The 16,163-nt window shown below is 31.5% G+C and overlaps 2 protein-coding genes across 3 annotated transcripts in view; one reads left to right on the plus strand and one right to left on the minus strand.

Moving 5' to 3' along the window:
* The window catches only part of LOC128233878 (uncharacterized), a 21,449-nt gene extending 8,953 nt beyond the window's left edge, over window positions 1–12,496 (plus strand). Inside the window, exons 3-14 of one of the 2 annotated variants that reach the window (XM_052947746.1) lie at window positions 1–79; window positions 1,648–1,875; window positions 2,422–2,625; window positions 5,075–5,527; window positions 6,558–6,971; window positions 7,150–7,206; window positions 8,733–8,855; window positions 9,092–9,116; window positions 9,281–9,345; window positions 11,045–11,069; window positions 11,205–11,305; window positions 11,916–12,496. The exon at window positions 1–79 is cut by the window's left edge and continues 125 nt beyond it. In XM_052947746.1, the coding sequence (XP_052803706.1) occupies window positions 1–79; window positions 1,648–1,875; window positions 2,422–2,625; window positions 5,075–5,527; window positions 6,558–6,971; window positions 7,150–7,206; window positions 8,733–8,855; window positions 9,092–9,116; window positions 9,281–9,345; window positions 11,045–11,069; window positions 11,205–11,305; window positions 11,916–11,947 (1,806 nt within the window). In that variant the 3' untranslated portion in view covers window positions 11,948–12,496. Of the gene's footprint in view, window positions 80–1,647; window positions 1,876–2,421; window positions 2,626–5,074; window positions 5,528–6,557; window positions 6,972–7,149; window positions 7,207–8,732; window positions 8,856–9,091; window positions 9,117–9,280; window positions 9,346–11,044; window positions 11,095–11,204; window positions 11,306–11,915 lie in introns of those variants that run through there. The other variant, XM_052947747.1, reaches the window with a different exon arrangement.
* Window positions 12,497–13,342: 846 nt separating this feature from the next.
* Window positions 13,343–15,917, minus strand: LOC128236317 (uncharacterized). Its single transcript, XM_052951218.1, has 2 exons — window positions 15,767–15,917; window positions 13,343–14,293 (listed from the first exon to the last, which is right to left on the minus strand). The coding sequence occupies exons 1-2, from the start codon at window positions 15,819–15,821 to the stop codon at window positions 13,908–13,910; spliced, it is 441 nt and encodes a 146-aa protein (XP_052807178.1). The 5' UTR covers window positions 15,822–15,917; the 3' UTR covers window positions 13,343–13,907.
* Between the last annotated feature and the right edge of the window lie 246 nt (window positions 15,918–16,163).

The raw sequence follows: 16,163 nt of genomic DNA on the forward strand, positions 1-16,163 counted from the left end.
CGTTTCGTGCAATTGCAGCTGAAAGGGATAACGGAGTGTTTCCATCTATGTGAGATTGAAGTCATGGCATATCCCTCAGGTGATTATATAATATTATAGTTCAATATGTTTTCATAGATGATACATATTTTTCCTGTTAAAGAATAAATATTTACTGATTAAAAATGTTTATGCTAATCGCACTAATCTTTTGTCCAATATTGATATGAAAAACTACAGAAACAAGTCAAGTAGTCATAAACTTAAACATAAACTTCGTTAAATGGCACATGGCTCAAGCCAACAGCATTTGAACAGTAACAACGCAAACATCTACAAACCGAAAGCCCGGAGCAACAATTTAAAACTCCACTAACAACACACAACAAATATAATATATAAAACTAGGAGTATTAATCAAAACGTGCGTTTAGGGTTAACTGGAAATGTAGAAGTCATTGCATACAGTTTGGTTATATACATGGTTTTCATGTTTTAAAACAGAAACATTTATTTATTCAAGACAAAACCAACAAACACATTCTTCTGTTGAGATTTGATTATGCCTGCTGGTTTCAATTAATCATTTTTGATTTAAACATCGAAATTGGCTAAATGCTAATTTATGTTTAAAAGGTATATCTAATAGTTGATGACGTTCTACATTTTACAAAGTTTTGTTTTATTTTTATAATGAAAACACCTCTTGGACTGTTCATAGATTTGTGACATTTTTTTCATAACATCTATAATTCTCTCTTTAAAGATAATAAGAAATATATTTATGTCACGACCATCTTGAGATTTCCTGATATAACCAGAGCCATGCTTAAAAGGCATATTCTTTATATTAGAAGCCCAGCAAGTACGCCCAACTTTACCTAAAGACTTAAGTATAAGGTAACTTTGCTAAGGGTACCTATTATGAGAAATTTCCAGTAATTTGCAAAAGCAGTAATTATATTTAGACATAAAATAAAGATATAACCGACGGAAATCATCGACAACTCTAAGAACCTTATACGTATTAGTACTCGTAAAAGCTTTCTGCAAAATTCTTACTGTATGTATTCAATCTTAGGACAAAGGCATCGCCCAAAGTTTGGGACCGTAACAAAGTTTAGGATTAAAAGTAGAATCAAACCTGTTAAACAATTTCCTTTTTGAAAAATAACTAAAAACCTTTTGCTTACGTTTGATAGCAAACAAATTGAGCTTGAGCTGCCAATTTGTCTTGACTTGGTGTTAATGACATTTTAGGACTAAACAGTATATCCTTGAATTTATAAACAGATGTTGTTTTAACATTTGTACCTTGATAGTACCATTTCTTATAATTTAGTAAGGGTCGCAATTTCTAAAAACAATTATTTCAGTGTAATCAAAGGGTACGTCCATATCTGTATTAAAATAATTTGAATAATAGTACCCAACGTGATCGGTAAACATTAGGCATATAATATCTGGTATTTTATTAAATTTGAAGATCCCAGAACCACAATTCTCTCGTAAAATGGTAGATTACTCGTTTATGTATGTGGCAAATAATAATAATAATAATAATAATAATAATAATAATAATAATAATAATAATAATAATAATAATAATAATAATGTTACGTTCTATTTTTGGCGAAAAAAAGAGCACGTAATCATATAAATCTACAGGAACGAGGAATGTCGCCCTCGATAAAACAGCTTCACAGAGTAGCAACTTCAATGATTCCAAATGGTTCGCTCCAACGGCGGTTGATGGTAATATCGGGAACAACGATATGGTTAGCGGTACGTGTTTTCACACGAAGATAGAGTACCATCCGTGGTGGCGGGTGGACCTACATCAAGACTACTACATCACTAGTGTCGTTATACATAACCGACTAGACTACAACAGTTGTAAGTGTAGTGTAGTCGTTAGTGTAGATAGGTTTATCATTATCTTACTAAACTCTTAGTATTTTCTAACCCGTTAATCATTATCCATATTGTATCGATAAAACAATGGAAACTACATGGATTAGAAGTATTTAGTAGCGTTATAAAGGAAACATGTTCCTGCTTAAAGGCAGCACAATGATCATGGCCCAGCCAAATCTTACTGAGAGACATACAGCGTTATTAGGAAACAAACACATCATCAGGATTTTTTTATACTACTGCCTATTTAGCACGATTATTAAAACGGTGTCGGGGGTCATTGAGTATGCGCATATATTAAGGAAGGCCTTTCATGATGCCTAAATTTCAGACATGTCAGTCTGCTGTATACAGCATTTTAATTTAACTTGAGAAATGTTTTTGTTTTACTCCAAATATATATTACCAATGAAACGTATTGCTTTTTGATATTCTTTACAATTTTGCTAGTTACAAAACAAAAATGAAATGCGGTTCCGGGTAGTCTAATAGATTTTCTTCATGCGGTAGAATTTAACTTTGTAGCTAAACGGGCAATGGACATTAAACTGACAATCGGTAAAAGTTTGGACTCTATGAGTCAGGAGGGATATCTAGATGGCGGGATGACCACTACTCATATGTTCACCGTTGACCCACCATTGGTTGGACGTTTCGTGCAATTGCAGCTGATTTGGAGTACGGAGTATTTCCATCTATGTGAGGTAGAAGTCATGGCATATCCTTCAGGTGAGTATACAACATTACAACATGATATCGTATCGGTAAGAAATTATCACCTGAAAGGAATAAGTAATTATTCATAAAAAACAACTATCGCCTCAATTGCAAGTTTATGCTAAACACACTGATTTATTGTCCAGATGAGCGTTTAAAGTAAATGTAAATGCAGAACTCATGGCATTCCCTTTGGTAAGAAAACTGTTTGTTTGTTACAGTGTTTAATCGCCGAGTGAACACGATATTTTTCGTGAGTGCAACAAGTGAAATATTTTATTTAGTTGTTTACCATTTAAATTACATTGCCATTTTAACTGAAACAAACATCTTGTTTTTCTTTTTATTCTATGCCTAAATTGGATATTAAATGACAGAGAATTGGAGTGTTTAAAAAAGTGCTTAATCGAATGCTAACGTCGCGTCCATTCAGAAATGAAGTCATTGATGTTGTGTCCTAACCCTGATAGCGCTGAAGTTGGATCCTGTAGTTAGAGCGGGCTAAAATTTCAACACAGTAACAATTATTAAAATGTTTTTTTTCACTGATTGATACTGTCAAATGTAGTTTTACTGATATAGCTTAATAAACCACAAGAAAACATTACATAAAACTATTCTAGTACTACAGTTTTGGTGTTGCTATGTACTATAACAATTAAATCATAAGCATCACAATCATTTTTATAGAGCAAATATTTTGTTTCTGCTCGTATATGTCATTAGGTTTTATTTATAAGATGTCTAATAATTCTAATACAGCAAAAAAATTTTCATCTTTTATATACTACGATTCTTGTATCATGATAATTATACTAATGTTAATACAACTGTCAAGGTATTTCCATATTATATAAGGCTTTTATCATTCGATCTACATTAATTATAATACAGAAGCTGTAGTGATTCTATATACTCCGAATATTAAACCATAAAACTCACAAATTATCAAAAAATTATTCAATTACAGTCACTTCATTAATTTTGTTGTTTAAATGGTAATAATATATTGCCGGATAAGTGCTTCTATATTTGTTGAAGCTCGAATCGTAGTAATTTTGATAAATATAATAAAGCAGTTATATTGTTTCTATATAAACATCAGCTTGATTGATGGGAATAATTATTTTTCTAATTTACTAGTTTAGTGTTTCTATACGATATGTGGTTTGAACCATAAAAATAACAACTCCTATGATAGCAGTTTTCGTGTTTGTATACTCCGAGTTTTGTATCACAAACATGTACCAAAGAACGATGCAGCAGTTTTGGTGTTTTAATATATGATGAGGTTTAAATTTTAAAATGTAATAATTTTAATACAACAGTCTTTGTGTTCTTATATACTCGAAGGTTTGACTAATGAAAACGTTATCAGTTTAGTTCAGGAGTAATGGATTCTTATATACATTTTATAAACATGTCAGCATTCTTGAACAACAACTTTGATTCTTATACACCCCGAGTCTTGAATTATAAAAATGTAATAATACTGGTACATCAGTTTTGAGATTTTAATTTACACCTAGTCTCAAGTAACGAAACTGTAACAATTCTAGTACAACGATTTTTTTTGTCCTTATCTACTCAGATTATTGAGTTATGAAAATGAAGAATTTCTAGTACAACACTTGTGATGTTTGTTCATATTCCGTGGTCAGACTAACAATAATTATATTAGTCTTTAGACAGCATATTTAAAGTTTCTTTATAAAGATTTCATCATGATAATTATAAGTATGATAATACAGCTGTTTTGAGCTTGTATATATTACGACGATTAAACCATTAGTATCACAATGATTCAAATACAGTAGTTTCGGTGTTTTAAAATTCTTCAAAGTATTTCTACCATTTCCGTGATTTCCCTCATTGTAATTATAAAAATTGAAAAACGTAAGAAATATAATGAATTGTAATGTAGAAGTTTTGGTGTTTGTAAATAATATGAGACTTTAATCATGAACATTATAATAGTTCCACTAAACAAACGTTTATATGAGTTTATGTTATATATATTTAAAGGAGCCTAGAATCATGACAGTTTTAATATCCGCAATACAGCAGTTTTGGTGTATATATATAGAAAATATATATGAACCAATAAAATACACTTATACTAGTTTTGTTGTCTTGGTGTTTGTATATAGTCTCTGAGGCTATAATCACAATACTTACAATCATTCTAGTTACGATGTTTCTATGAACTCCAAGGCTTGAACCATGGGAATTACAATAACTTTAATATAGCATATTTGGTGTTTCAGTTAAGTCTGAGGGTTGATATTATGTCATTCCACGTAGAAGACGTCATTCATTATACCAATATAGTTTTGTTATTATTTAAAACATACCTTATATACAAAACATTATCCATATTATCCAACAAAATGATTATTAAATCACCAGTTGCTTTGTTTTGCTTTAAATCCGTTTTTTTGTTGTATTTTCCTGATTTCAGACAACATAGCACAAATTGAATTTCAAAGGATATCGGACAATCAACAATACACACCACAATCAGTCACTGGGATACTTGTTGACCATCTTAGTAATGATACATTCCGGATTATGTGTACGTTGAACAACAGGACTAATATGAAAACTTTTGGTTTCTTAATCATGTGGCAGGGTGCTTATTCTTTGATTGGCGAAATGCACAATGTTGAGCCATCAATAACAGAAATATACAAGAAACCTGGTTCGTATTCCAATGGTTCTAGCTGGACCGATGTTGGTCGCTTTGACAATGTGATAAGTAATAGTCGCCACTCAACACTTGGTGTGTCTAGGCCGCTGTCCTCAATGACTTGTTCAGATGCGGGGGTGTATTCCTGTGATGTTGGGTACATAAATTCTTCCTCTATAATGGTATTTCACACAGGAACTATAAGGAAGGAACTTAAGTTACAAGGTGAGGATTAATGTTTGTTATTCATATTGTATTTTGACGCTCAAAACATGTCTCAAAAATCAGAAATGTTTCAATCAAAGTTAAATTATGTTTCTAAGATGTGCCCCTTTAAAATATGTTCAAGTGTGTTTGCTGATATTTAATAAATGTTTTAAACAGTATATTTATTATTATATAAAGAGAGAGTGTGGTAATCGGAACGGCAGTCTGTGTTAACTTTATCGTTTTAAACAATAATTAGTTCTTATCTTTGAAAAGTTATTTTGCATTAGTTAGTCGGAATTGTGTTCCTTCTTCTGTGGATAGAGTTGGGAGCCCCAATCATAGCATTACTTTGGGTGTCTTGTTTTTTATTAACGTTTGTTTTATTTAGTTTACTCAAGTTAATGCATACTTCGACAATATTTACCAATTTCGCTTAACTTCATTCGGGGTATTGTTGGAATAAGTGAGAGGTTGTGCACACAAACAAGTTCTCCCCTGTAAATTGACAATTTATTGACAGTTTTGTGCTGTTATTCCATGTTGTAGTGACTGTTTTTCTGTTAAGTTATGTTTATTGTTGGAATTGTTTCTGCAGATTTGCATATGAACATTTTCACTTAATTAGAAAATAGAAAACTGCCATGAGGTTCGCCGGTCTGTATATGCAAATTATATTCGTCATATGTCTATGCGACATTTCTGTTTTGTTGAATTCTTAGCAACTAACCATAAGTTTATTTGTCTTCAGATAAATCACCTCAAATAAGAGAACACTTGTGTTTGACAAATGAAAGCATATTTCGTGTCGTTTTCCACTATGCATACACAGTCTTTTTTGTTCACCAATGTCTTCATTTCAGATCATATCTGAGCGTTTTTTCATCGCATTTAGCACAGCTGCATATAGTTATTTTATACAGTCACAACATGTGTTTGCAAATGCGTTGTTAAATCATACTCATTTGTCCTTAGCTAAATCCCACTTGTTTTGAATAGAAAATTGTTCCTTTTTTGGCAAATAAATAAGTTGTTTGTATGTCTTCAGTAATACCTTCGAAAATCACAAAACGAATCTTTAATGCAAGCAACGATGAAGGTGGGATAATATCTGAATTAACAAACTCAACTCCAATTGTTCATGTGGGTCAGAAATTGCGGCTTCAATGCACGGCCAACACTGGGACTTTCAACACATCAGTGCAGATTGTTTGGATGAAAAGAAGCCTTCAGAACGGAAGCAATCTTGCCCCCTTTTCCTCGGATAAACACATAATCGGAGAACCTAAGGCTATTGGCATGTGTGAGTTTGAAAAGACTGACTCGATAATATACGATGTTACTAAAGAAGACGCTGAAAGAACGCCTGAAAACAGTCTTCATTTTCAGTGCTACGTTCATATTATGTCGATAGACTGGAAAACACCTGAACAACAAAGACGAAATTTCAGTTTTGTTGTCCGTAAGTTATTGTTATTATATTCAGTAAAATGCAATTTAATTATTTCTATTATTTGAATTGTAGTTTGTTAATATATGTGTCATGAATTTCAGGCATTTGAACTTAACACAGCTTTTTATTCTAGAAATGAGACTAATAATAAAAGAGTAGTATATTTAATCATGACGATTTCTTGCAGATTCGAATGATGGAAACAACGATTTTCAAAATGATACGAATGAAATAAATGCTTATGGTATGTATACTACTTTATGTATACGGACATAAATTGTTTTCATTATTTCGGGATGGTTACAAATTATCAGCCTTACAATCAAATGTTCACAATTTCAGTATTAATTTTATTTATAATTATTATAATGTTATCATATTTGTGAACCTTTTTTTCTCTAATTCCATAAAATAACTAAGGGTGTTTATCTTCCAATTAATAAACTTGGAAGAAAGTATGTATTTATTATTTCAATTTAATGAAGTGATACATCCAACTTTTTATCCTAGATAGAAAGTAGTGGTGGTTTAAATACAACGACAGCTAAGGGTAATTGTATGCATAAATCATTCGTCCAAACACACATTGATTGATTAATGATTGTAAAATATTACGGAAGAACCGTTATAAACTAATCCGACTCATAACCGTTCCATTTTGATGCCAGGGGTCCCCATAATATTGCGGTATCATAGGCAAGGTGTAATTGCACAGTAAACAAACAGGTTAGACATAAGCCGAAAATAATATAAAATAAATACGTTTGTTTTGCCTACAAACATTGAAAAACAATGATATTGACGTCCAATTATAATAGAAATAAGGAGCAAATGTGCAACCTGAAATAACTCAAATATCTGTCACTTATTTTACATATTAGTTATGAGCACGCATATTTCTTTCAAATGGTTTCAAAAGTGAGTGGGTTCATCTAGCATGAACATTTAACATACAGTTTAAAGTATGAAGTTTTCAGAAAACTACTTATTGGTGATACGAGTTCCTTAAATACTCGTTTATTGTTGTTTGTTACTTTTAACTTAAAACTACTAATTTATTGCAGTTATGGTATAATATTGATTGGCGTTATATTCAATATGTTTTGTCTAGCAGGTTAACATTCCATTTTTGTTACATTTTCTGTATTCTTTATTCTAAGTGGTAAACTAATACCACTTACAGTAAGTATTGCGTTGTCTAATTTCTTATTAGAAATTTGTGTTTACCGCGACACGGGTTGCTTTTATCATGGCCTGAGTGTTGTTTGGATCCCATCAATGGACCGTCAAAAATGATTTACAAGATGAAAGTTTTATAAATTGTTAATTTGAAGGAGTTGACAAACGCTGAATAAATTGTTCATGTCCTAGATTTCTTTATATTAAGTATTTATAATCATTTAAAGCCATGAAAAGTACATCGAAAATATGTACGAATATTCAAACCATAAATTTAGAAGTATTTAACTTTGCAATTGTGCAAACGTATAATACCTACTTAAGACATTATCGAAGACCATAACATTTATACAATAGACGCTTATGTTAATCTTGTTATGTGCACTTCAAATAAGTATTGAACAATTAACTCTTTTAAACTTTAAACTTACAATTGTATTCGGTAGATGATTATCATGTGTGCAAATACAAATTGTTGACCGTTAAAACAAATCACCACATGTATCAGTTCTGTTGATACATAATTTTGGTGATGACATTGCTTAATGGAAAGCACATTGAACAAAACGTCAAGTTCTGAAATTATTTCAGAGTTTCCTGTTAATAGGACAGTTATATCGGGAATTATTGGAGGTGTTTGTTCTTTGGTTATTCTTGGAGCCGCCGGGATTCTCCTGAAGAGAAAGATCACCATGGGCGGCTGTCAGAAAGCTGGTACTTGTCCGTTGTTTGCAGGGTTTATTTAGGGAAAAGACAATGCACATTTCTAAGACAAATAACATTGAAGAATATATTATCTTTGAAAAGTGATATGACTTAAAAAGGTTTTATAAAAACTATGCACTCAGTCATCTGGATTAAATACTACACTATCAGAAGATTGTTAAGAATAATATGTTTTATTCTGCTACTATTGCTCGTACATATTTCGTAAGGACACTCTATTTCAGATGAGAAGTCTGCGGAAACCAGTCGGTGAGTATTACAAGTGTTAATTTGGCTGGATTTGAAAGTTTATTTTATGTTTTATTCAGTTAAGTAATACATATATTTTATCAATGAGGAACAATATTTGAAAACACCAGATTATTTTAGAGATAATTAATGAATCAACCTTTAAGATTCCATTTACTTTTAAGTAACCCGGATGCACCAGTTGACACCGTCCCGTCCGCAAGAGACTCGGAAATATACACAGAAATAGGTAACGCCGAAAATTAAAAGAAATTTTTGCTTATCAAACAAGATGTACATACTGTTTTCGAACGGCAAAACGTTTATATTTAGGAAACTAGGTAATGTTTGACAATTGATACCTCTAATCAAACACACTGTACCGAATCCTTGTGGATAAAATTGTTTTCTTATAAATGGTGCTTCTGTAATGTTTCATGTACAGTAGAAAGCATTCCATCTGCCTATCGAAAATGCGTTTGTTTCCTTTCAGAAAAAAATTATAACATAACAAAGACAGTAAGTTATGATCACTACAACAGGGTCATATGCCATTTATAATAGCTAAAGCCTTTACGTGATAATAGTTAAAGGAAATTCATTTAAATATCCATGATATACTGGTAGCAAACATTTTCATGTGATATAATTGTGTAGATAGTCATAATGAAAGCAAGAGAGCTTTTTAAATGAATGATTGCAAGCTTAATTGTATTATTATTTAATTAGTTAACGTTTATTTGCACTACCGACTTTAACTGTTCAGTCAACGGAATTGTTACCTTACAACTTGTTAGGCGCTAGAGACTCAAACACATTCGCAGAAATAAGTAATGTTTGGCAATGATAGATATTGTCAAGGTAATCGTTATTGTTAATATGCCTTGAAATTGAAGTCATAACTATGCATTCGAATGGTATAAAATAAATGTGTGAAATTTAAGCGTGGTTTTCGTCGGCGCACATTACTTTGGGCTTATCATCAATAACATATTATTATTAAAACGAAATAGTTGGGCATTTAAAAACCAATAGCAATGAACATAAGCTTTTGCATTGACCATTCCATTATGGTTCATCTTTGCATGTTTAAAAATCTTATTGAAGGGAGATTTTGTTTTTAATGTACCTCTGCTGCACTAAGCAAATTTGCTTTTCTTGTCACGTTTCCGTTTTTGGCCAGATTTTAATTACATGATATGTCAAATGTCATTTTTAGTAATTTAACAAAGGCCTGATCCCAAATTTCTGTTAAGTTTAGGCGCCATTTAGAGCATACTGTTTACTGTAAATGATATCGTGGAATACGATACAATCACTTGGAATTGTTTAATATGATGTGATATTCGTCAGTCTATTACTCACGCTTGAGGCGTGAACAACATATTTTATAACAATAAAGTTAGTGTTTTGTTATAATTTTATATTTTGATGTAACACATCAAGTATAAAATATACTAAGTTAAACAGTCTTAATCGAACCGAATATACATTTTGTAGGATTTTTTTTCAAAAATCGAAGTTCATCAATTCTAGCTGAATTATGTCATTTTTAAAAACAAAAACCTTTTTTTTTTAAACCAATCCTCTTAATTCCCGTCAAAAGCATCAATTGAAATTTAAATGAAATAAAACAACCCTAATTGATACATAATTTCAAAATGGTATGAACACTTTACTCTGTAATATAGGGCAGGTTACTCTGAGCAATATAAAACGCGTGCATTTTAAAGCACAACTATAAAGGAAACATTTTTAACCAATCAGAAACCAGTAAACGTTTTCTCATGCTTAAGTGATATTTAACAAGGAAAACCCACAACCAGTACATATAACAATAAGCAATTTACTAAGATCATAATAGGGTGTGTCCTTGTTTTTATTGTTGTTGTTGTATTTGTAACATATATTCCATAAGAATGTCTTACAGACAATTTTATTTATTTCAGGAGAAACATCTGACCGTCAAGGAAAGTAAGTCATAATTAGGAACTATTAGGTATGTTAATTTGCAAATACTTAAACTGTATACACTTTCAATTATATTTTTTCTGCTGGGCTTGTTCCATTGTGTTATACTTGACCTATTTTACAATCCCTTTACTTCAGTTGTAGACGTACAGTTGAATCGAGTTTTACCGTTCAGACAAATGATCTGTTGCACTACATGGAGTTCGGCGCTAGAGTCTCCGAACCGTACACCGAATTAGGTAATGAATGGCAATTGTGATAATTGTTAGAGTGTTAACCGGACGTGAATTCTAGTATATGTTTAAATATTCGGCGTTCTAAAAATCCATAATACGCGTCTGTGTTTTTCCGATTCCGTATCAGCACAGTACCGTAGGTCGAGTGTTGTGGTTTACACACCGCTGTTTAGTAAAGTTAACTACTAATATGTTTAGAAAGAAGTATTATGTTTGCGTTTGAAACAATTTCAACATATTTCAACTATGAATTTATGTTTATATGAAGGCGATTAACTAGATCAATAATGCAATTGATTTTGACGTTGTTTCTGGAGCGAAAGTTCAGCGAAATATAGTGCAAAAGCAAAGTAGAATTATGCCGATTAGATATATAAAGTCGATATAAATAAGTGAGCATTTTTCTGGTAGCACATATCAAGTCGCGGCGGTCTCTACCAAACTTGACGTGTCACAGGTCGTCAGAGAAAAAACGTCCGATATAAATATCCTTTAAATATATCTTGCCGCTTATATTAAAACTCAAAGTAAGAATATAATGTTTTTAGCGTATCTATCATGTTTTCAAAACGGAATCTATGACGAAAATTATAAATACACTTTTCTGTTTCAGATAACCCGATTTACGAAAACATTCACAAATGAAGACTATAAAAAGCTGCATCAGTTTCTTGTTTATGCTATTCACCACACGTGAGACAATCACATGTTTAAATCAAACGTTGAAAAGTATGACCAGATACCAACTTGTCGATACAATTTCTTATGTTTATTGCAAATGTTCTTTCAGAAGGTTTTTGTCGACATGCAGAATGTTTCAGTAATGTCCCAGGGAAAGTAAGATATTTGCTGGTACCCCTTCTCTTCAATATCTTGGCATTCATTTATCACTTAAATCATTCAATGTCTGTTTAAATATCGCATTAATCCGTGCATTGTTTTTCCATTGTATTCACTATTATTGCATGCAATAAATTGTTATCCATTTAAATGTATAGGTTTCTTTAAATGATCCAATGTAAGATGGCAGGCTAATAGAGTCTAACGAGATGCTTGCCATTTACAACATACTGGTGGTTCAACTATAATCACCAAATTGAGAAAGTGTGCGCAGCTTATATCAGAATGTTGCAAACGTTTTTTTTGCCTTGAGTGAGTGTCACTTTTTGAACATTAAAGATTTCTATTTTGGGCCGGTGTCTTATGTTTTATATTAAATCGCTTTTGTATTGTATTGTAGTGATGCATGAAGAGTTTCATTTTGTTAGAACAATTATATACATATTTGAAACATTCTTATTAATATGTATTAGAGAATGTGTCATACTTTTCGTGTAAGAAACACTGACAATCTGTAAACACCTAATTACATAGATATGAATCATGAATATTTTAACTGTTATTATTTACGGATGATAAATTGTCTTATGTTTGGTAGGAAGCGACCATCAAATAAGATTTAGTATTAATCTTTTTAGTTCTGTGATCAATTGTTTATATTTGATTGCGTTTGCAAGCGTATTTTTGCAAATTACTTAAGCAGTTGGTATTTCATTTTTTAAATAATACAATAAGAAATCTACCGTGACAAACCCAGAAGCCTTGAAATCAACTAGATCTCGTTCAGGGATCAGATATACCTAGACTTATTACTCCAAGACAAGCAGTGCATCCGTAAACTGCACATTTTACAATTAATGTGAGTTTGCTTGATAACATCATGTGAGGATAATGCAACAATGATATATAATCATTCAGTGAATCTTATATGAGAGCCAATAACACTCCTTTATGTCACTCGAAGCGATATAAAGAAAAAAACTGCGGTGTGTATGTATGCTAGAAAAACGTTTGGTTTACGGCTTGATAACATCCAGGGCTGCTTCTTCACATGAAATGAGAGAAGGTTAGCAAGTGTCAATGCCAGTTGGGCTTGTGCGTTTTAATTAATACACAGCAATAGACTTAATCACTACCAGTTTAGGCAAGATGAAACTCTATTAAAGACTCATAAGCCGCGATATTGAACTATCAAATATATATCATACTCGAAACACTTGAAAAGCCTTTCACAAGCCTGCAATTTAGCCATAAAATAACAAATTAAATTAGAAAAGAAAACCGCATCGCCAGCAAGATTGCTATAAGAGATCTTCACCGAAACACTGAAGCATCGATATCTTCAGACTAGTTAAAATAATATCGTAATATACGCTTAATCATTAGGATCTAAGGTTTATCCTTAGATGTTTATTTTTTGGAAAGCGTTCCGTTAGCCAATAAGATGCCTACATACGATGGCTTTGTATCGAGATGCTTCCTCAAGGAATCGACAGTTTTGACAATATATATGTTCGCAAACACATTCTTAAAATAATCGCTTGGAAAAATCATGGTGATTATATGTGAACCACGAAAACGATATTGATAGCGTTTATGTTGCGTTTATGTTTATGCCATGTTTGCAGAATTTTAAAACAACAACAACAAGCTTTTAATCAATTGAACTCTTTTGAATATATAGAATAACATCTAACAATAATTTGGAAATGGTCCTTTTGTAGAGTTTGCATGCATTGAGGTTTTTTTAAACTTTGATTCCGACCTAACGTTTAACACCAGAGAAGATGTTCCAGCGACTGTGATCTTCAAATAACTCGTTGTAGGGATGAACTGACTTTATGGCGACCTTGTCATTAGCGTTGAGCTGTAAAACCGATGTATATGAGTGACACACATGCCCGTCACTCTCGAAGTATTCAGCACGGGTCTGCTCTACCCCGTTAAGCGTTATACCAAAGTAGAACGACGTACTTCTTTGCGGACACAAAGCGCCCGTAAACAAATAGTTGCCAGATAAAGGTGCAGTAAATTCACCGGTTGTGTTATTGTACCAGGAGCCATCATTCACGACCACAACGCCGAATATAATATTAGTACCGCTTGATGGGGTCAGGTTGGTTGGATAGCTCGCAGTAAACATGCCTGTACCTGAAAATAATACAAGCATGGCATAATAACGTAATAATTAGTAGCCGCTGTAAATAATAGATTTACATTTTGACAATGATATTTCATCTTCACAAGAAGTCGTGGCTCAACTATTTTAATCAAAAGCGAGACATAGTTAATAATATTATCTATTTATAAGTTCACAAGTGAATTTCAAAGAACCCAGTTTATGATAACAAGACAGCATGAATGTATTAGACAAAGAAAAACATAACAAGAAACGAGGCTATTTTAGAGAAAAGAACATGCAATATACAAATATAAAAAACAAAGAAAAATTGGAGAGACACATGTTTAACAATGCTTTAAACGAACATTTGTAATACTAAAAAGGTTTAAATTAACTTTTATTTATGATCGCATGAATGAATTTATTGACAGAGTTAAAACGTTGTCAATAATTATTTTACAAATTGGCATAACTTTCTATATTGGACATTTGGTTGTTACCTAAACATACTACATATTTAAATTTGATTACATTGGAATTTGTATAGTATTTCATGTCAATTAAATGTATTCCAAAAACATAGTGCTGTATATAAATGGTACTGATCATCACTGTTTAAAACTTCCCATAGCTATTCAAATATAAATGAGGTTAAACATAAGGTCACGTGAATTTCAATTTATTTTCAATTGGCAAATGCACTCAATGAATATTGTAAGTTGATTGGCGTAGTTTCAAATGTTTTATTCTATTGTGTAATTATACATTTTTTCTCTTAATGCGTTTATGCATTGATAGCATATTAATTATATCAATGTCCGAAAATTGAAATATTTAGTTCATAAAAATATCAATTACAAAGTGGCTAAAGCGAATATCCATATTCATAAAACAAGGAAAGTAATACGCAAATTTGTAAAAAGTTAATAGTGTATAATACAATGAATTGGATGAACATTGACTTGTCTGGTATTATTTAATTTGAAGATAATAACATTATGTTGTTATTTAATGCCGACAACATTGTGTTATTTGCAAAACTGCAAACATACACTTATCAAATGTTAAAATCTATTTTTGACTGTATAAGATGGGGCCATAAGTTGTTTGACAAATGATATAATATATATGTTTCACATTAAAATCCACATATTCGATATATCAATCTACGACAGACCTATTGAAGTGGTTTAAGAACCATATTCACTCAGGTCATTAATGAATAAATACATTATTCATTTATGGTCCACACTACAACTTATATGCACTGAATAACTATATATCATCATCTTTAAATGCAAAATTTCCCTAACTTTATTTCATACTATATTAAGATTCTAGAGATAAACGATATGATATTCCGGTTTTGTGTTGGTTCAGTTCATAACAAGTGGTTATATCAAGTTTTCTACATAATATATATTTGATTCGATTACACTTAATCGTGTAAATATTACAACTTGAATTTGATTTCGACAACGACACATGAATATTAAAGTTACCTATTTGATAGAGGAAGCAGAGAAATATCGCTGAGCTGACACTCTTTTTTAACATCTTGTCTTATATTTCTTAATTCCTGACACGATATTATCGTAACACTAATAACAAACTGCGAAATAATGCATCTAAGACTGAATAATTAAATGGCTATCGACGCTATTGATATACCTTAGCCTTGTATTTTTTGTTATAAATAAAGGAAGTTAATGCTAAACATATTCGTGAGAAAAGGGCATTTAAATCAACGTCCAGCCGCATCAGTATTTTCCTTTTTTCCATATATTTCATTGGTTAATGAATAAAAAACATCATTGTGTTTTTTTATTAAATATTTATGTGAAAAACTACAGAAACAAGCTCAGTAGCAAAAAGTGTAAACATAAGTTCGGTATAATG

The sequence above is a fragment of the Mya arenaria genome, chromosome 5 (genome assembly GCF_026914265.1).
Source record: "Mya arenaria isolate MELC-2E11 chromosome 5, ASM2691426v1".
Lineage (NCBI taxonomy): Eukaryota > Metazoa > Mollusca > Bivalvia > Myida > Myidae > Mya > Mya arenaria.